Raw genomic sequence first — 21,122 nt, 5'->3', positions numbered from 1 at the left:
TTTAATAACGTAGTGAGAACCCTTTGAATTTATATATTAAAAATTTTTACAATGGGTGTACTTGTTGAATCAGCAATTCTATCTTTAGGAATATTCAGAAAAAAAAACTATAGACACGCAAAGTATTATTCATCATAATGTTTATTACAGTATTGTTTCAATAGCAAAAAATTAGAAACAACCTTATTGTGTAAAAATAGACAGCTAATACATTACAGTACACTCATGAAATCTGTTTGTTGTCTAAACTGGAATGAATCTTACTGGTTGCAAGAATTAGGGATAATGTGTGTGAAGTCACTTTACAAATTGTAAACTGCTATTCAAATGTCGTGTTTACTACTGGGATTACCACTGTACCCCTGGAAGGCCTTAGAAATATAGAACAGCCAAAGAACTAGCTACCAGACTCAGAATTCTGCAATTTGTCTCTTTTTTCTTGGTACTAGTGGCTCTCAAACTTAGACAACACAGCACCTGAAAGTCAAAGCGCACTTTGCACAACATCGTGAAATGCTGAGAAGTGAACTTTATATTTTCCATGATTTTGTTTTTAACTATCTTAAGCCTTATGATCACATAATTTACAAATGTGTGCTGATAGTATATCTCCTCTACTTTAATCCTTCTAATAAATTTGCAGAAACACCATTACCAATCATTGACATACTGGTGTTTTACAGTTTCATGTGTTTTTGAACAGCTGTTTAAAGACAATCCTGAATTATAACTCAGTCTCACTTAGGTAATAAAGGTTTTAAAAGTAAAGATTAACTTGCTATTAAAGCTTGTCACACTGACTTTTAAAAGCATCTGACCTTATAGATCATTTATAAAATGTGAGAAATGTTAAATTGTCTTATATGTTAAATGGTCTATGTTAATGTTAAATAGTCTATATGTTATATGTTAATAGTTATATGTTAAATAGTCTAAATGTTTAATAGCTATACAGAAACCACACTAAAATGTTTTTCATTCAGTAAAAGGAAACATTTTAGATATAGGGGATTTTAGACTGGCATAGTTAAAACCAAAAAGATAAAGTATACATTGTTACCTTATCTTCAGCCCTTCACAGCCTGATGAACACAGACTGAAACACAGGTGAGTCTTGCTAAATTCTCTGAGACAATAAAGGGACTTCCCCAACATTTAAATATTATATTCATATAATCAGTTATATAAATCTAAATTAAAACCAAAAACCTATAGGTTTTGAGATGGCATTCACCATGTCTGTGAAAAGGTGAACATTACCAAGCAAGTCCAATCATATCTTTAGAAGGGGGAAACAGTGATAGTGCTTGCTGAATTGGAATTACTATCAAAATTCAAAAAGCTGATCATATTAATTTAACCACAAGAGAACATTATTTAAATCAGGACTGTCCAACAAAAATATTCTATCAGCCATTCATGATCTGATTCCGGTATATGAGGTGAATTTAAATATGCTACACAGAAAAGAAGTTGAGACATTTCTGTTCTGTAAGAAATAAGGCAGAGGGCCAACTGCTACTCATTAGTGGCTTTGAGATAAACTATCAAGTCTGCCTTTCCTGCCTTCTTCTTAGTGCCAGTGAAGACCATTTTCGTTCTAGGGATGTACTTCTTGGGATTCTCCAAATGCATTTCTCCCTAGGTGATGCCTTTGTGATGTTCTTGTTGTCATCAGTATAAGAGAATCCAGGGGCCTGACCTGTCTTCTGCCAAAACAGATCATTTCTTGTGTTTGCCTTTCTTTTCCACAGCACTGGGCATACCTCTGGACAAAAATCTTGCCCTCCTCAACATCACCATTTTAATTTTGCTCTTGCGACACATGCACTAGAAATGTGTCTGCTCTGAAGTTGGACTTCCTGCTAAGTCCAAGTTACATGTGCCTATGTACCTGTGTTCAGAGAAGTGAACTTTAAATCACAAAATGTCACCTTTACATCCCCTGGCCTCACCCACTCATGATTACAAGTAAGGTACATTAACAGAAATGCCCCAAATCTCAACTGCAGCTCAGCATTCCTCTCCTGGTCCTCATGGTCTCTTCCACTCCTGCTGCCGATCATGGTTGCTCCGTCCAGAAGTGGTAGAATTGGCCATTGCAGATCCTAATGCTGATCTTGGGCTACTCTGCCTTACTGCTGCCAATCTCCTATGTCTAGATGATGAATTATGCTCACCATTGCTCACCTATCTATGTCATTCCCTTTGAGGGCGTTTTCTTCTGGACACCTGAAAAGTTCTTTTCACTTCCGGTTACCAGCAATATCAGGGAAGTTTTCTCCAAAGCAGAGCTACTAGACACCTACTGATAGCTCTCTCCTTTATTTCAGGACTGTGTTTTTCTTTTTTCTTTTCTTTAACTTTTTTTTTATTGATTTATAATCATTTTACAATGTTGTATCAAATTCCAGTGTAGAGCACAATTTTTCAGTTATACATGAATATATATATATTCATTGTCACATTTTTTTCTCCGTGAGCTACCATAAGATCTTGTATATATCTCCCTGTGTTATACAGTATAATCTTGTTTATCTATTCTACAATTTTGAAATCCCAGTCTATCCCTTCCCACCCTCCGCCCCCTTGGCAACCACAAGTTTGTATTCTGTGTCTATGAGTCTATTTCTGTTTTGTATTTATGCCTTGTTTGTGGTTTTTTGTTTTTTTTTTTTAAAGATTCCACATATGAGCGCTCTCATATGGTATTTTTCTTTAGCTTTCTGGCTTACTTCACTTAGAATGACATTCTCCAGGAGCATCCATGTTGCTGCAAATGGTGTTATGTTGTTGGTTTTTATGGCTGAGTAGTAGGACTGAGTTTTTCTTATAATGCTCAGGCAAGCAGGTCGAGGTAAAAGACAGTCTAGGTTAGGGGAATGGCTGGATACAGCCTCTACTTATACCCGCTGCTCAGTTCAGCCCACAGCATGCTTTCTCTTCTTGAGATTTTTCTCTGAGGTACCTTTGTTTCTCCCTCCAGTTCTGTTCCCTTCATGAACTTTGGGTCTACTTTTACATTCATTTCATGTTTCTAATCGCCAGGTACTGTTAGCACTTTACAAATATTTAATTGTCAACCTTGAAGTAGGTCTTACTGTGAGCAAATGCCCTTTTACAAATGAAGAAATTCAGGCAAGCTAAGTTACCCAAATCACACAGCTAGTAGGTGGTGGAACGAGGCTTCAAACCAGGCACTTTGGCTCCAGAGCAGATTCAGCCTCCATGCTGCCTCTCCAAAAACACTTTTATATTAGATTTTTTTTTGTATATATATATACACATATATATATAATTGAAGTACAGTCAGTTTACAATGTTGTATCAATACCTGGTGTACAGCATAATGCTTCAGTCATACATGAATATACATATACTCATTTTGATTATATTAGATTTTAATAAAGGCAATGGTAGCAGGCACCAAAAGGTTAAGAAAAATTCAAGGAAGCAAAGATATTGCTTGAGAAATTTGGCCCACTAATTTATTTTTTTGAAGTGAATTTGGAAAAAAGTCTTGTGACAATGGAAAAAAAGTAATGTGACAATGGAAAAATGTTAGTATTGCAAAATGTCAGAAATCGCACTCTTTGCAAATATTTACAGTTATTACAAAAAATTTTAAGAGTCAACATATGTCTGAGGGGAGAAAATAGTTTTTCAAAGTTCTTTTCAAGGGCACAAACGTTCAAAAAATTGAAGACCATTTCTGTATATGTCCTGGCTCCTTTAATTCTCTTATGTTCTACTGCTCTTTCCCTCCTCCAAACCACTGCAGCCACATTGACTCTTTGCTGTTCCTCTAACAAGCCAAAAATCTCTGCCTGCCTCAGGCCCTTCGTACTGACTGTTTAGCCCACTGCCTATAACATTCTGTTGCAAGAGGACCACAAGGCTTGTTCACCTATCAACAGAGGACTTCCCCAATCATCTCTAATCTCTTTTACTTTTTCTTCTTCATAGCATTTATCTATGTATATATACTTCTGCAATATATTTATGTCAATCTTCCTCCATTAGATTGCAAACGCCTTGAAAGTAAGGATCTTCTTTGTTCTCTGCTGTAATCCTAGCATCTCTAAAACACTACCTGACACATAGTAAGGGGTCAGTATTTTTTGACGAATAAATGAAAAACGTTTTGAGGTGGCTTATTTTAAGGACTTACACCAGCTCAAGAGTAACAGTTTCCTGGGAAAACACTATCAGAAGAGGAAATAAAGCCTACTTCATGATCCTAATATTTAAAAAGCCGTCGTACTTGTTTCTCAAATAAAGACAACCCTTCCTGGAAGCTTCCATTACCGACACTGTGAGGGCATTTGTAACTGCAGTCTCACCAGGACACTAAGTGGGACTCTCGAGACATTAATATTGGTTAGATCGGTGACTCCCCAAGCTGACGCACATCAGATTCAGCAAAAGCGACTTTCAGCATTCATCAGCTCTCCCCCACTTCCTGATGCAGGTCTGGGGTGTGGTCCTGGCACATCTCTGCTTTGAAAAAGCTGCTCAGTTGATTGGTTTTCTGATATGTAGCAACGTCAGAGAATCAATCACCTTAAGAAGCTAAAAATAGCTGTTAAAGAGTTTCGTCCTCACTAGATCTTTTCGGCCTATTTCTGGTACGCCACCAGTCAAAAAAAAGAAAAAAAAAAGCTTCGCTTTACTGCTCCTCCGAGGTACAAGCACCAACAGGAACGCAGCCAGTTAAAGCAGAGACACCCAGGAGGTCGGCACCTTGGAGCCAGGAGGCGGGGGCGTCTGACCGTGCGCCGAGGGAGGTTTCCGCGGAGACACGCCTGCCTCTGGGGACCGAGCCGCCCGGGAGACGCTGGCTCGGCAGGAACCAGCCCCGGCCTTCCATCCTTTCCCGCTCTTCTTCCCGCACCACCGCTGCGTCCGAGCTCATAACCACCCCCGGCCAGGTAGTTCAGCGTCAACTGCCTTTGGCTTTTAAGGCTCACTGAGGGTTGAAGCGCCGGGGTACGGACTCGACTCGCCGGCCCTCGAGGGCGGGATGGGCGGTGAGGACGGCTGCGCGCCCGCGCCCTGAGTTCCCGCCTCCCTCCGGAAGACGTCCGTGCGTACGTGCGCGCGCCGCGCCCGCCCTCCTGCAACTGCGCGACGCGAGGGTGGGGGCGCCGCGTGCGCGCGCGCTCTCGCTCGTTCGTTTGCTTGCTCGCTCTCGGCGGCCGCTCTTGCTGCGGCTGCGGCTGGGGCTGGGGGCGGCGGCGGCGGCGGCGGCGGCGGGCGGCGCGGGGCGGTCCGGCGGGTTCAAAGAGGAAAACATGGCGGAAAACAAAGGCGGCGGCGAGGCTGAGAGCGGCGGCGGGGGCAGCGGCAGCGCGCCGGTAACTGCCGGGGTCGCTGGGCCCGCGGCGCAGGAGGCGGAGCCGCCTCTCGCCGCGGTTCTGGTGGAGGAGGAGGAGGAGGAAGGCGGCAGGGCCGGCGCGGAGAGCGGCGCGGCCGGGCCCGACGACGGGGGGGTGGCCGCGGCCTCCTCGGTCTCGGCCCCGGCTGCTACAGCCCCTGCAACCTCGGTGGGCCCTGGAGTTCCCGGAGGGGCGGTATCGACGCCGGCCCCAGCTCCAGCCTCGGCTCCCGCTCCGGGTCCCTCGGCGGGGCCGCCGCCTGGACCGCCAGCCTCGCTCCTGGACACCTGCGCGGTGTGTCAGCAGAGCCTGCAGAGCCGGCGTGAGGCGGAGCCCAAGCTGCTGCCCTGTCTTCACTCCTTCTGCCTGCGCTGCCTGCCCGAGCCCGAGCGCCAGCTCAACGTGCCCATTCCGGGGGGCAGCAACGGCGACATCCAGCAAGGTGAGCGTGAGGCCCTGCCCGCAGTCTGGGCCCAAGGGGATTTGCGGGGCCGAGGAGGCTCTGGGGAAGGAGGTGCTCAGGCCCGGGGCCTCTCGGACCGGCGTGGTCCTGAGGGGTCTGAGAGGTGAACGACACTGCTCCTGGGACAGTTTCCAGAGAAGCTGGCCCTCCAGAGATTCGGGGAATGGTGAAGGGAGGGGTGCCGGCTGCAGGAGACGGGGGGAGGGGACACCGGCTGCAGGGGAGGTTTGCGATGTGCGGATGCGGGCTGGGAAGGCGTGGACTCGGGCCGAGCGCAGGTTCGGGAGCGAGTGGACCGGACTGTGATAGAAGAGGGGCTCTGGGAAACCGCTTGTGAGAAGCGTTTTGGAGGGAAGGCCCAGCACGGAGTGGTATTGAGGGAGTGGGTAAGAGATAAGGGCTGTGAGGATGAATTACCTTAGCGGGAGAGGACTTGACTTGTTAAAAGCTAGGGGAGAGAAGTACTAGGGATTAAATAGAGGTTAAAGGCATTTGAGAATTTGGGGCTAAGAGAAGACGTCTGGTAGAAAGTAGTTTCAAGATGACATTGGGAAGGAGGAACTCTGGAAACAAAATAGCTGTGAGGGGCTTGCATGTTAGGGGAAAATGAACTTTGAAGGGAATGGGGAATTAGGGAGAGCTGGGCGTGAATTTCAGTTCCTTGGACATTAATGAACCCTCAGTGTTCCGGATACTGTGCTAGGATTGAATAAAATACTCAATGAGGAGCTCATTCACAGTCCAGCATAGGGGAAACAAACATATAAGGTGTAGCGGTGGAGGTGGGTACTTGGTACAGTGGTTGTGGCACAGTCAAGAGAAGGTCAGGGAGACTTCACTTAAAAGGAAACCCTTGAGCAGGTTTCTTGAAGGGTGAGTAGCTTACTGGGTTGGAGAGTATTCAGGACACAGGACACCTTACACATCCCTGGAGCTAAGGAATGTGTAAAGTGATTGGTGGAAATTAGGTTGGCCTGATAAGCTGAATAGGTAAGGGGTCTGCAATCCCTTATCCAGACCCTCGGGACCAGGTGTGTTTTAGACTTCAGAATAGTTTGGAAATTTTCTTTTTTTCTGGTAAAGTCTCTAACACTCCAGAGGGGTCTGGGTTAACAACTTATTATCAAACATTAATGTTTCTGCAGTGAACCATGTGAATTATCACTCTAATGTGATAGATAATCTTCTGCAATTCAGAGTGGGTTTTATTGCAAACAGGAAAAAAATATAAAATTTCGACGCTTTTGAATTTTGGGACTGCAGGTAGGGGATTGTGGACCTGTACTAAAAGGTTTGTGATTCATCCTGTAGAGTGTATACAGTGTAGTTAGACTTAAGAGAGCCCTCAACAGATTTTTATATCAGTAGGATAAAAGGATCACATTTGTGATCTAGAAAGACTACTTCGCATATTGAAGGGAAGGAAGAAAAGAACCAAGGAGGACCAGTTAGGACAATCGTGGCAGTAATCTAGGGGAGAAATTAGCATTTGGAGAAAGTAGTAAAGGGACTGATATCAGGTATTAAAGAAAGAAGCATTTTGGTATGGGGGAAAGGTACAGGCTTTGGGAGAAACATTTGCGTTTGGATGCCTACTTTGTTACTTTCTACTTGTGACTTGGACGCATTAGTTTTTTCATTTGTGAAACAAGGACAAAATACTGACCTCCTAGGGTTACTGATAGAATGAAGTGTGTAAAGTCACTAGTACATGGTAGTTATTAAGAAATGGCTGCTAGTTTATTATTAGTGGTAGCTAATTGTAAGTAGCTATGGGAATGGAGATAAGGGGCCAATTGAGATTGGTATGAGAGAGACACGTGTCTAGGCTGAGTTCCAGGTTTATTGTTTGGTAGATGGCAGTGCTATTAATGCATATAAAAGAAACAGGCACAGAAGCAGGTGTGTGTGTGTGTGTGTGTGTGTGTGTGTGTGTGTGTGTATATGTATGTGTGTGTATGTATGTTGTATGTGGTGGAGGGAGGATATAATTTCAGTTTTGGGTTTGGAGTATTATTGAGACCTACAGGTAAGATTGTTAGGTTAAGAGTAAGGATTTGATTGACGGAGAAGATACTAAACGATAATGGGTATATAGAGGGTGGATAATGGGTATATAACTAACTGCTTGTGGCCTCATGAGTATAGTAAGACATTTGGGATTCAGTGTTCTTGTGGGACCCTGGGTTAGGTGAGAGATTTAGAGGGAACACAAGATGAAAATTGTGCTTGGTTGATGTGGCTGAGGGACTGAGTTTATGAAATTGTCTCTCTGTTATTTATGCAGGAGAGAGAAGAATAGTCTGAATTTCCCTCTCCATTTCTCCATCCTTTGTTTTTAAACTAAGAGAAATAAATAGACGGGACTTATATTGTCAATCTTAAGGTAATGTGGCTTTCTAACCAGTATATGAAACAAATTAAGTCTGGAAGCCACCATGTTTTTAGGCAGCTAGTCTAGAAAATAACTTGTTAGTATTAACTCCTGTATGTATCCTTTGCTTTACTCTTTAAAAAAAATCGAACATAATGTTCTGGAAGGAACACTGGATTTAGAGTCAAGGGACATAGTTTTGCCACTTAATTGTTTTCTGGTTCCCCCAGGTTCATAATGTTTCTGTACTTGTTTCTTTATCTCTGAAATGTAGCTAATAGTCCTTCACTTATATTTCACTGAGTCAGATTAAATAATGAATATGAAAGTGCTTTTATAAACTGTGAAATTCTTTGCAAGTATAAGGTATTATTGAACAACCTGTGATTCCGTCTCTGGTCTGGGTAGCCATAGCTGGTAGTTTAACTCACCACTTAAGTGGTTCTGAAACAGTGACATTACCTTCCCTCCTAATGGCCTTTTTTCTGTTCTTTTAACACACCAGTGTTATTCAAACCCTTTAGCTGTTAGCTCTAGATCTGTGATTCTCCAAGTGTAATTTCTGGACTGGCAGCATCAGCATCACCTGTGGTCTTGTTTGGAATGCATATTCTTGGACCCCACTCCAGACCTTCTAACCAGAAGTCTTTTTTAGCAAATCCTCCAGGTGATTTTGATGCACACCAAGTTTGAGAACCATTGCTCTTGAATGAAGGACTCCTGGATTCAGATGTTGCCTCTGCAGAAAGACCTTCCTTTGACTGCTTTTTTTTTTTTTAATTTTAATTTTTTTAAGGCTTTATTTTTTAAGAGCAGTTTCAGGTTTACAGCAAAATTAAGTGGAACGTATGGAGATTTCTTATATACTCCAAGACCTACATAGCTTCCCCCATTATCAATATCCCCCACCAGAGTGGTACATTTTTTAGAGTTAATGGCCCTACGTCACAATCACCCAAAGTCCACAGTTTATGTTAGGGTTCACGCTTAGTGGTGTACATTCTGTGGGTTCGGACAAATGTATAATGACCTGTATCCATCATTATAATACAGAGTATTTTAACTGCCCTTAAAATTCTGTTTCTGGCTGCTCTTTTTAAAGTACACTTGGCTCTCTGTACCTGATGGGTGTTTTGGAACCAATCTCCTGAGGTTATTGGGGACAGCTGTGGTCCTCCAGGTCACTCTTAGATATAGTACCTTTCTTCCTTCATAGCACAGTTAAAATCCAAAATGTTTACTTGTTTTTGTTTACTCATTTGTTCTGTGTTTCCCACTAGAATACTGTAGAGTGAATGTTTAATAAATAGCCTTTGAATGAATAAGAATCATCTGGAGAGTCCCCCCCCCTTTCTTTTTTTAATTGAAGTATAGTTGATTTAAAATGTTGTGTTAGTTTCTGGTGTACAGCATAGTGATGCAGTTGTACATACATATATGCTTTTTTCATTATAGGTTATTACAAGCTACTAAATATAATTCTCTTTGCTATACAGTAGGACCTTGTTGTTGATCTACTTTATGTAATAGTTTGTATCTTCTAATAACAAATTCCTAATTTATCCTCCCTACCCTTCCCCTTTGGTAACCATAAGTTTGTTTTCTGTCTGTGAGTCTCTTTCTGTTTTATAAATAAGTTCATTTGTGCCATTTTTAAAAAAATTCCACATAGAAGTGATATCCTAGGTATTTGTCTTTCTCTGACTGACTTCACTTAGTATGATGATCATCCATGTTGTTGCTGCAAATGGCATTTTTCTTTTTTAATTGCTGAGTAGTATTCCATTGTGTATATATATACACCACAGCTTCTTTATCCAGTCATCTATCAGTGGACATTTAGATTGCTTCCATGTCTTGGCTATTGTAAATAGTGCTGCTATGAACATTGGGGTGCATGTATCTTTTCAAATTAGAGTTTCCTCCGGATATATGCCTAGGAGTGGGATTGCTGGGTTATAGGGTAAGTATGTTTTTAGTTTTTAAAGGAATCTCCATGCTGTTTTTCCTAGTGGCTGCACCAACTTAAATTCCTGTCAACAGTGTGGAATGGTCCCCTTTTCTCCGCATCCTCTCCAGCATTTATCAATTGTGGACTTCTTTGATGGCCATTCTGACTGGTGTGAGGTGATACCTCATTGTAGTTTTGATTAGCATTTCTCTGATAATTAGCAATATTGAGCATCGTTTCATGTGCCTGTTGGCTATCTGTGATGTCTTCACTGGAGAAATGTCTGTTTAGCTCTTCCACCCATTTTTTGACTGGGTTGCTTGTTTTTGTTGTTGTTGTTGTTGCTGTTGTTATTGAGTTGTATGAGCTGTTTGTATATTCTGAAAGTTAAGCCCTTGTCAGTTGGATCGTTTGCACATATTTTCTCTGAGTCTGTAGGTTGTCTCTGTTTCGTTTATGGTTTCCTTTGCTGTGTGGAAAGCTTTTTAAAATACAATTTTGGGAGTTTCAGAGACAGTTTCAGTTGATTTGGGGATGACTCTAGAAATCTGAATTTTTAACAAGTATCATGTAATTCTGATTCTGGAACCTACCATACTTTTGAGAAACATGAATTTAAATATTTTGAGAAAGGCTGATCTATGTGCTGTTGGAGTATTCAAAAAATCAAAATAGAAGAACTAGTTAAAATTTGTTGAGTGTCAGTAGTGAACTTTTTAAAGTGTTTTTGTGACTTGTTTTAGGTTTACTTCAGATTGAGTCAGAATAGCTATCTGTAGTGGGTATGTACAAATCTATAATGTATAATGCAGTATAAAAATACAAATATGTATTGATGCATCTGAGCAAACTCAAATGAACTCTTGAAGGAGATGAGACTTTTGCAGTAGGGCATTTCTGAGACAGCATGGTGATGTGGATGAAGATCTGGATTGAGAGTAACTTGCATTGGGTTCTGCTATTAATTTATGTCACCTAGATAGCCTCTCCAGGTCTGCAGTGTAAAGTTTAATTCCTGTCTAGTAAACTTATGTGATTCTATTATTGCCTTTTGTGCTAACTTTTTACATCTATTTAAGTTTAATATTCTTACCTTTTGTGGGGAATAATGGAAGAATCAACATGGGAAAATGATTCTATTTATGAATCTTCAACTTTTTGTGAAAAGTCTAATAAGATGGCAACAGTCACGTGGGAAGTGGGAGGGAGCACCTCTGGATGTAGTGAGTACCTGCTCACTGTGGTTCTGTTCTACCACTGAGCATGGTGAGCCACTCTGCGGAGTCTTCTGTTTGAGCTTTTGGAAGTTCTTGCTCCACGAGTATGTGTAATATATGGCAGTTTGCTAGTTCTGAATGTGGCTTATCTGTTCAGGGGATTTTTTTAGGCCTTGCTTTCTTTAATGCCCTATTTGACATAAACAGACTTGAGTTTTTGAATGATAATATAGTTATCAGCAATTAGTTACTAAAGATGTGTCAAAGAAAAACACTTCTAACAACTTCTAGCATTGTGGTTGGTTAGACACGTGCAATTCAAGAGTCAGACTACCTGAAAAAAAAATGACGCTTCAGCATCAAAAAAAAAAAGTCAGACTACCTGAATTTGAGCTCCACTATTTACTACTTGAATGATTGTGAATATATTACTGATCCATAAATTAAGAAGAATAATTATACGTATTTCATAGTATTATTTTGAGGATTAAGTGAGTTAGTACATTGTAAGTTGCTTAGTACATTGCCTGGCACCTGGTAAGTGCCCAATAAATTGTGCTACTGTTATTTTTGTTGACTTCCAGTTGTCCCTCATTGTCTTTGTGATTATCTCATAGTAAGCAGAAAGAAGACGCAAGAAGTTAAATTGTTGGTATTTTTTCTAGGTTTTTCTGACATCTAATGAAGTACAGCACATCTGACAACGTCATTTGCATTCCAAACGTCTTCAGCTACCTAAATAATGTAAAAACTTGTGAACTATTGCTGTAAATCCTAAGTGTGTACAAGGTCTGGTATCTGTACATCAAAAATTTTAGTTTAGGAGAATCTAATTGCTTTCCATTTCCTCATGTATACACCTCTTAGCAGACACTAAATGAGAATAATACCTTAAAGTAGTGATTCTCGAAGTTGGTCCACGGAACCCTGGAAGGAGATTGTTTCTTATACCCTTTCAGGTGCTGGCACAGTTGAAACTGTTTTCATTGTAACACTGATTCATTTGCCTTATTCACTGTTCTGACATTTATATTAATGATACAAAAAACAGTGATGGGTAAAACTGCTAGGCATCTTAACAGGAATTAAGATAGTGCCTCCAAACTATTCTAAAAGCCATTGTATCTTTACCACCACACACTTAGAGTAAAACTACCAAAAACAGTAAAAAATCATGTTAGTTTTATGTCCTTGATGAAGCAGTAAACATTTTTAAAATCTTGCTCCTTAATATTCTGTATGATGAAATGGGATAATGCATAAAGTGCTTCTGCTGCAGACTGAAGTGCAATAAGAGAAGTACTTGTGCAGTTGTTTGAATTCCAAGCTGAATTAGCTGCTTTTTTTCTTGGAAAATAATCTTTACTTGAAGGAATGATTAACAAACTGTGGTTTTCAGGCATAGATATTTGACAGCCATTTTCTTAGAAATGATTTATTTGAGCCTTGTCATTTCAAGGAAAACAGCTGACATATATTGCCAATGATGAAAATTGAGCTTTTAAATGAAAATTAGGATTTTGGAAACTTGTATCTGCTACCATGGATTTGATAGCTTCTCATTATTTAAAGGCTTTTCTAATGAGATTGGTAGTGATATTAAACACTTTTTTTTTGGTATTGTGCAATGAAATGTCAACATTTGGAAGATCTACATAGTGAACCAATATTTTCCAAATGACCAATGCATGATGTTACAAAATCATGCATAGGAAACATTCAAAGTGAAAAATAGACCAATAGATTTTAATGTAAGGGAGTAGTAAAATTCATCAGTATAGTTTGAAATTTCACATTGCAGCTGACATTTTAGAAATAAATAAATACACTTAAAAATTTTTGAATTATATCAGAATATCCACAAATTGTCTGAAAGGCTATTAAAATAATCTTCATCTTTCTTAAGTACATAGCTGTAAGAGGCCAAGTTTTCTTTATATTCTCAAAACAACTGATCACAACAGATTAAATGCAAAAGCATGTATTCAGACTTCTGTTAAACTAGACACTAAATGAAATTTAAAAAGTGTGAAATCAGTGCCACTCTTTAAAAAAGATTTTGTTTTGGAAATTATAGTTATTTCTGATAAAGATGTTAAACATTCAATAAGTTTCTTTTTAAATGAATTAATAAAATATTTTTAATGAAACATTAGTTATTAACAATTATTTGTTACAATATTAAATATTTTAAAATTCTCATTTTTATTTCTAATGCTGTACATATTGATGGATAAAGCCCATCTAAACTAGGTTTCTGAGGTCTTCAATGTTTAAGAGTGTAAGAAGGATTCTGAGACTAAAAAGTTTGAGACCTGCTTCTTTAAAGGGACAATAAGAAAGTGATAATGTAGAGCCACTGGAAAAAATGTCAGAACATTGAATAGTAGAAGGTGGCAGTTTCATACATTTATAGTCCTTCATTTTGGAGTACCCATCACAGTTCATAAAGAGCTTGCCCCAAAACAATGTAAAGATGAAAAAAGTGCTAAGTAACTAAAGTTGACCATTTGTAAATAGCTCACTGTAGATGTATTGACACCCCCCCCCCCAATATTTGTGAGTGGTTGACTGAGTTCTATCACTATTTTTCTGAGGACAAGTTCTAAGGTTGGGCTCACAGTGTTGGATACATTAACCTATATCTCTTCTGTGGCCACAAACTGTACCTTCATCCCTAGCCAGTGTCTATAATGAACATTGGTCCCAAGGGGAAGTGGGAAAAAACAAGGATGATGACCATAAATGCATCATTTTTAGAAAAATATTTAAAGTTTATGCGTTAATGATGTGTAAATAGTGTGAATTATGTGGTACTAATGACTAATACTTTTTAAATGCTCATTATGTGTGATTTATGTTGCTGCCTCTGAATTACTTGTCCACATGTCTTCTGTTTTTCTTTAGTTTGCTTACTTTTTTTGGTTTTGATTTGCAAGAATTCTTGGTATGTTCTGTATACTGATCCTTGGTTGGCTGTTTAAGTTGAAAATTTATTCCGAACTCACTGTGGCTTGGTGTGGTAGCCAGCCTCTAAGATGGCCTCTGTGTTCTTCTCTCCTGGTATTCACACCCTCCTATAGTCTCTGCTCAGTGACTCAGGCCTTCTTTGAGTGACCAGGAGAATATGGCAAAATTAACAGTTATCTCTGAGGCTTCACTAAAGGTATACAGCTTTTTCCTTACTTTCTAGGTTCCTCATTCTGGGTGAAAAGAGCTGCCTCTCTAGCAGTTCTGTAAAGAGCTGAGGCCTTCTGCCAACATCCAGCACCAACTTGCCAGCCATGTGAATGAGCCTCTTTGGAGGTAGATCTTCCAGCATGGTCAGTCGTCTTTCAGATGTCTGCAGTCCTGGCTGACATCTGACTGAACCTCATTAGAGGCTCAGAGCCAGAACCACTTGCCATATCATTCCCAAATTCCTGACTCAAAGAAACTGTGAGAGATAATGATTTATTGTAATGTTTTACCCCATTAAGTTTTTGGGTAATTTGTTCCACAGCAATAGGTAACTAATACACCTGACTTTTTCTTTTACTCTTTAGAATGCTGTATTTTGATGTAGGAGAGTTTTTTTAAAAATCAGTTTTTCCCTCATTTTTCTGCCTTTATTTCTTATTGTAAAGCTATCATAAACTTTTGTTATTCATTAAGGTAATTTAATTCCCCTTCACATATACTTTGTTCATCTTAAAGATTATCTTGACAGATCTTGATTTTTTTTGCTTTTATACATTTTAGAATCATTTTGTGAAAAGTTCACTTAGAAAAACTTGTTAGTATTTTAAATATATAGATTAATTTGGGAGAAAGTGCTATCTTTACAATATGGTGACTGCCTGTTCATAAATATTGTATGCCTTTCCATTTGGTTAAATCTTAGTTTTGAATATCATACAGTTTTTTTTCTCTAGAAAAATCTTGCATATCTTTTATGAGTTATTCCTATATACTTTATATTTTATTTTTACTATAAATGGTTTCCCTTAAATTACATTTAGCTGTGTTTGCTTTGTTTTCTTTTTCCTTTTCCTTTTTATTTTTAAATATCTGAAGTATACTGATTTCATATTTATATTTTATAATTCCATTATCTGAAGTTCTTGAGTTCTCATTTTACTATTACTTGCTTCTGTCTACTTGCTTCTGATTATAGTAGATGGTGTCTTCCAGTGTTTTTATAGTTTTGGATTGTGAGCATGTTTACTAGGGGTTTAACTATAAATCCTGCTTGACCTGGTGTTTGGGAGCGAGCCTCCAAAGAGTTTTTGCTTCTTTCAGGTGCCACCAGTGCAAAATCACTGAAGTTTTTAGTTTGGTGTTGCTTGGAACTGGCAGATGTTGGTTTGGAGTTTACTTTATAGGCTAACTTGTATTTGGAACTTCTCAGGAGAAATTTTTTGTTTCACTCTGAAACCAGACAGTAACGTTTTTTTCCTATGCTATTGGTCAGATTTATTAATTTTTTTTAAGTTTTACAATCATTATTTGCTTATGCACCCTTATAACTGAGAGTATAATCTTTCAAGCCCACTTTCTGAAGAGACTCTTGGTTCTAATTACTTTACACAGGCTTCTCCATTCTTTGTTTACTCCCATGTTTGTACATCCTAAAAAAGAATTGCTAAGAGTAAAATTTCTGAGCCTTTGCATTTTTGATCTTCTCTTTATTTTATTCTTGCATTTAAATGGTAGTTTGACTGGATATGAAATTCTAGGTTGAATTTTTTTTTCCCTCAGAACTTTGAAAATATCTCTTTCAGTGTCTTAAAGTAATCAGGATGGCTGATGCTAGTCTGATTTTTGCTCCTTTGTACAACCCCAGTTGGGTTTTGTTTGTTTAATTTACCTCTTGGAACCTTTTAATATCTATCCTTGTTCTGAAATACAGTGATGTGTCTGTCTGTTTTTTTTTTTTTTTCCCTTTCATCATTTTTAAAAATGCACTGTGCTTTTTCACTTAGTCTTATAATTTTCATTTATGGTAAAAAAAAATTTAAACTTAAAATTTTTTTCATTTGGACCCCCTCCCTTCATACTCTTCCCGCTCGATCCCCACACCCCCGTTCTTTTTGGAACTGCTACTGTTTGAATGTTAGCACTTCTAGGTTCATACTCTCTCTTACTTTTTCTCTTATGCTTTCCTTCTCTTTGTTTTCTTGTTCAACTGATGTTCTGAAAGATCTCCTTAACTTTATTTTCTAATCTTTTTTTTTTCTTTTTATTTTGATCTCTTTTTGTCTTGAGACTTCCTCAAGCAGTGGATAATCCTTCATTCTCCTATTTGAGTAAGGCACTAAAATTCTAATTGGAAGTTCTGTACTTGTTAATTGTTGGACCTTACTTTAGATCAGGGGTTGGCAAAATATGACCCATGGGTCAAATCTAGCTTGCTGCCTGGTTTTATATGACTTGTGAGCTAACGATGATTTTTACATTTCAAATTGTTGAAAAAAATCAAGAGTTTTTTGTCCTATGTGAAAATGTTATGAAATTCATGTTTGTGTTCATAAAGTAAAATTTTGGAACACAGTTATACCCATTTATTTATGTATTGTATATGATTGCTTTCATACTACGATGGCAGCATGAGTAGTTGTGACAGACTATCTGGTACTCATTGCTTTGTACTGCTTTTGGGGCACTACAAATTGCAGTGATGCAATTATAACTCGATAGGTATATGTATGGCTGTAGCAGAACATTTACAAAAATACTTCTATTACTGGTGCATACCTATCTTTTCAAATGAGAGAAGAGAAAAGTGGATTTCAAACGTCACACTTTTAAAGCACAGTGGAATGTGGGTTATTTTGTTTTGAATTACATGGCAAAGTGTTTATTATACACTTTTACTATAGCTTTGCTAAAAGAGTACAACATATGTGGACAATTCCAGACTAAGTACCAGACATAGTATTCCCAATTCACAGGAAAGCAATGGACAGAGAAATCAGAAAATTTAAAATGGAATATCTCATCATAGCAGGATTTCTTAAAAAATGAAACCAAGATTTTTTACTTTGAAATATGGTTCAGAAGTAGAAATTTGTCGTGGCTGAAATTCATTGCTTTTACTCTTAAAGATGCCTGGGAGCTGAGGATCTCATGTGCATGATATGTGACTGATTTTGGCTCATGCTTTTGGCTGCAATCCAGGCTGTTTTAACATTGATCCAGTTTTCTCTTTCTCTGTTTTCCACCCCCAGTTTTGTTGTATGGTTTCAAGGTAGGATATCTGAATTAGTACCAGCAGGACAGAATTAGATATGGGCAGGTTTGTTTGAATCTGACTAGACTTCTCTTTCCTTATCTGTAAAATAAGATCGGCTCCAAGTTAAAATTTTTTCATGTTATTGTATTTACTTGTAAAAATTCTTTCAGGTTATGGTATCCTCAAAAAAAAATTTTTTTTTAAACAAACGAACCCACTGAGGCAGAGGTAAAATTTTACCTAAACGTGGCTTTCCCATGTGGAGATAATAGACCAGCTTCAGATAGATACCTTCAGGGGCCAGGCAGGTTAACTAGTATAAGGCTTACAGAGTATAAAAGCTTGCGTAGCCTAAGAGCAGTAAAATTTGAGCTTTATAAAAAAAAAAAAAAAAAAAAAAAAAAGCTCTTTCCTGGCCAGATAATACCAGGCAGACTACCACTTTTCTACCTTTGTCCTTATTCAGAATCTGGTTAGTCACTTTTATTTGAGTTGAATATAATTAATTTATAATTAGTTTGACTGATACCGTAGTTTTAAAAGTTGAAGTACTTATGTAAACTTTTCCTTTAGAGTATTTCAGTAAATGCTATTGTAGTATTTTGTTAATAAGAATTAAGCATGATTAGAATGATCAGTATTGTTTTTACCATCTAGTTAGAGAAGAAAAAAACGCAGAGAATTTTCAAAGTATGAATTGTGTACTCAAATTTGGTAAGTGGATTGAAATGCTAGAAAATGGTGATTAGCAAGATCACAAAATCCTATTTAACCTATAATATAGGTGCCTTCATAATTTTACTAATTCTGTACCAAACCATGTTATGATATACTTCTGAAATTTAACTACGTGTTTCACTTTTAGAAACACTCGGGTTTTTACATGTTCAAAATGGAGTTAGATCAGAGGTTCTCAGGTGGTATGTCATAGCAGCATGTTACACTTGAGCATTTCATAGGTCTACTGCCAAATTTTGAACAGTGTGAAATTAATTTTTGTTACAATTGCACATTTGATGTCTGTTTGATACACTGCTGAGTCCAGTGGATCATTTAATATGGCATAAGACATAATGGAACTTGCTTATCTTTGCAGAAGCTTGGAAAAAGGCAATCTTATGCCAAAGAAAAGTTGTATGAAAACTTTCCTTTTATAGTAGAGAGCATGGTAGTAAACAGATTTACTCATACAGAATAGTTTTGTGATGGGAGTCTAAAGTATTGGTTTATTTTTAATGATGTGTATAATTTTTAAAGTAAATATCCTATTGAAATATACATAAATAAAAGTGTAAAAATCTTAAATATGTAGTCCAGTAAATATACATAAAGTAAGAACATTTGTAAATCCAGCAACCACAGTGAGAAAGTACACTATTAGCACCCTATAAGTCTATGCCCTTTGTGTCCCCTTCCAGTTACTACCTATGATCCTGACTTCTAACAACATGGGTTAATTTGCTGGTTTTAAAACTTTTAAAAATAGAACAAAACAATGTGTACTCGTTTGACTGACTGCTTCTGCTCAGCATTGTAAGATTATTCACATTGCTTATGATTGTAGTTTGTTCATTGTCTTCACAGCATTCGTTTTATAAATATACTAAAATTTATTCATCCATTCAAATGTTGGTGGATATTATTTTTTGTTGTTTTTTTTTTTTACTATTTACTACTCATTTTTTTTTCCTATTATGAATATGTTTAACATGTCTCTTGGGGAACATATGCACACATTCTGTTGATGATGTATCTTAGGGTGGACTTTCCGAGTCATTAGTTGCACGTGCGTTCAGCTTTACTGGATATTGCCAGTTTTCTTAAGTGGTTATATCAATTTATTTTTTTTAACATTTTTTATTGATTTATAATCATTTTACAATGTTGTGTCAAGTTGTATCAATTTATAATACTGCTAGTAATGTTTGTGATTTTTAATTGCTTCATATTCTTGCTAATACTTGATATTTTCTGTCTTTTTGGCATTTTAGCTATTCTGATGGATATGTAGTAGTATAACTCTGTAGTTCAACTTGTGTTTCCCTGATAAATTGTAAAATTGAGTACCTTTTTGTATGTTTATTGGCCTTTGGATATCTTTTATTGTGATATGCCTGTTCAAGTGGTGCCCATATATTTTTCCTATGGATTGTTTGTGTTTTCCCAAATGCTTTTGTGGAATTCTTTATATATTCCAAGCATGAGTCTTTTGTCAGATATACATCCTATTCTTTGGCTAGCCTATTTAATTGTATTTTAAAAAGTTGAATTTTTTTTTAGCTTTTGAATAAGTAGTACTTTCACTTGGGCTCAAAAGTTTTAAAATTATACAAAGCTAAATAGTGAAAAGTCTTCTTCCCACCCCTTGTCCTCATTGAGTTCCTATCTTCTCTAACGTATAGCATGTATTAATAGTTTATTTATCCTCTCAGTGCACTTAGATGGTTTTCGGCAAGGATGCCAAATCCATTTAGTCGGGGTAAGAATCATTTCTTCAGCAAATAATGTTGGGACAACTGGATTTCCACAAGCAGAAGAATGAATTTGGACCCCTACCTCCCAACATATTAAAAAAAATTAACTCAAAATGGATCAACAACCTAAATATAAGAGCTAAACCTATGAAACTTTTTAAAAAAAATTCACAAGTAGGTTTTATTTTTTAGACTAGTTTTAGGTCACAGCAAAGTTAAATTACAGAGAGTACCCATACACCCCCTTCCCCCCCACATACCGAGCCTCTCCCACTATCAACATCTTCCACCATGATGATACATTTATTACAAGCAGTGACCCTAAACTGAAACTTCATTATCACCCAAAGTCCATAGTTTACATTAAGGTTTGCTTTGTATTTTATGTTCTATAGGTTTGGACAAATGTATAATGACATGGACTTACCATTATAGTATTTTACAGACTAGTTTCCCTGCATTAAAAATATTGCATTCCATTGATTCATCCCTCCCTTTCTTCAGCCACTGGCAACTACTGATCCTTTTATTGTTTCCATAGTTTTGCCTTTTCCAGAATGTCATATAGTTGGATTCATACAGTATTTAGCCTTATCAAATTGGTTTGTGTTTTTTATATATGTATATATTAGCTCAATTTTATTATTTTATTCATTTGATACAAATCTTTTGTATCCCTAGTCAATTTGTCTACTTTATCAGTTCCTGAATGAGATGTGTTAAAATCTCTCACTATGATTATGGATTAGGTTCTCATTTTAATTCTGTCAACATTCAGTTTATGTATTTGGAGCTGTATTTTTAGATACATAGAGTCCTTTTAGTGAATGGCTATTTGTTGTTCATTAAGTAATGCATCTCTTTGTCTTTATTAATGCTTTTGACTTTAAATTCCATTTTGCCTGTTCTATTTCTCTGCCCCATTTTTTAAAATTGAAGTATAGTCAGTTTACAGTGTTGTGTCAATTTCAGGTGTACAGCATAATAGTTCAGTCGTTTATATACATACATACATACATTTATTTTCATATTCTTTTTCACTATAGATTAT

The 21,122-nt window shown here is 37.7% G+C and overlaps 1 protein-coding gene and 1 pseudogene across 4 annotated transcripts in view; one reads left to right on the top strand and one right to left on the bottom strand.

Moving 5' to 3' along the window:
- Positions 1-122: 122 nt before the first annotated feature.
- Positions 123-1,804, bottom strand: LOC105085955 (cytochrome c-like; annotated as a pseudogene).
- Positions 1,805-5,177: 3,373 nt separating this feature from the next.
- TRIM33 (tripartite motif containing 33) overlaps positions 5,178-21,122 on the top strand; it is a 114,687-nt gene continuing 98,742 nt past the window's right edge. For all 4 annotated transcript variants that reach the window (XM_064488863.1, XM_064488862.1, XM_064488861.1 and 1 more), the window contains exon 1: positions 5,178-5,820. In XM_064488863.1, the coding sequence (XP_064344933.1) occupies positions 5,295-5,820 (526 nt within the window). In that variant the 5' untranslated portion in view covers positions 5,178-5,294. The remainder of the gene's footprint in view (positions 5,821-21,122) is intronic.

Source organism: Camelus dromedarius, chromosome 9, assembly GCF_036321535.1.
Source record: "Camelus dromedarius isolate mCamDro1 chromosome 9, mCamDro1.pat, whole genome shotgun sequence".
Taxonomy (NCBI): domain Eukaryota; kingdom Metazoa; phylum Chordata; class Mammalia; order Artiodactyla; family Camelidae; genus Camelus; species Camelus dromedarius.
The sequence above is the reverse complement of the archived record's forward strand: the minus strand, read 5'-3'. Positions and strand labels throughout refer to the sequence as shown.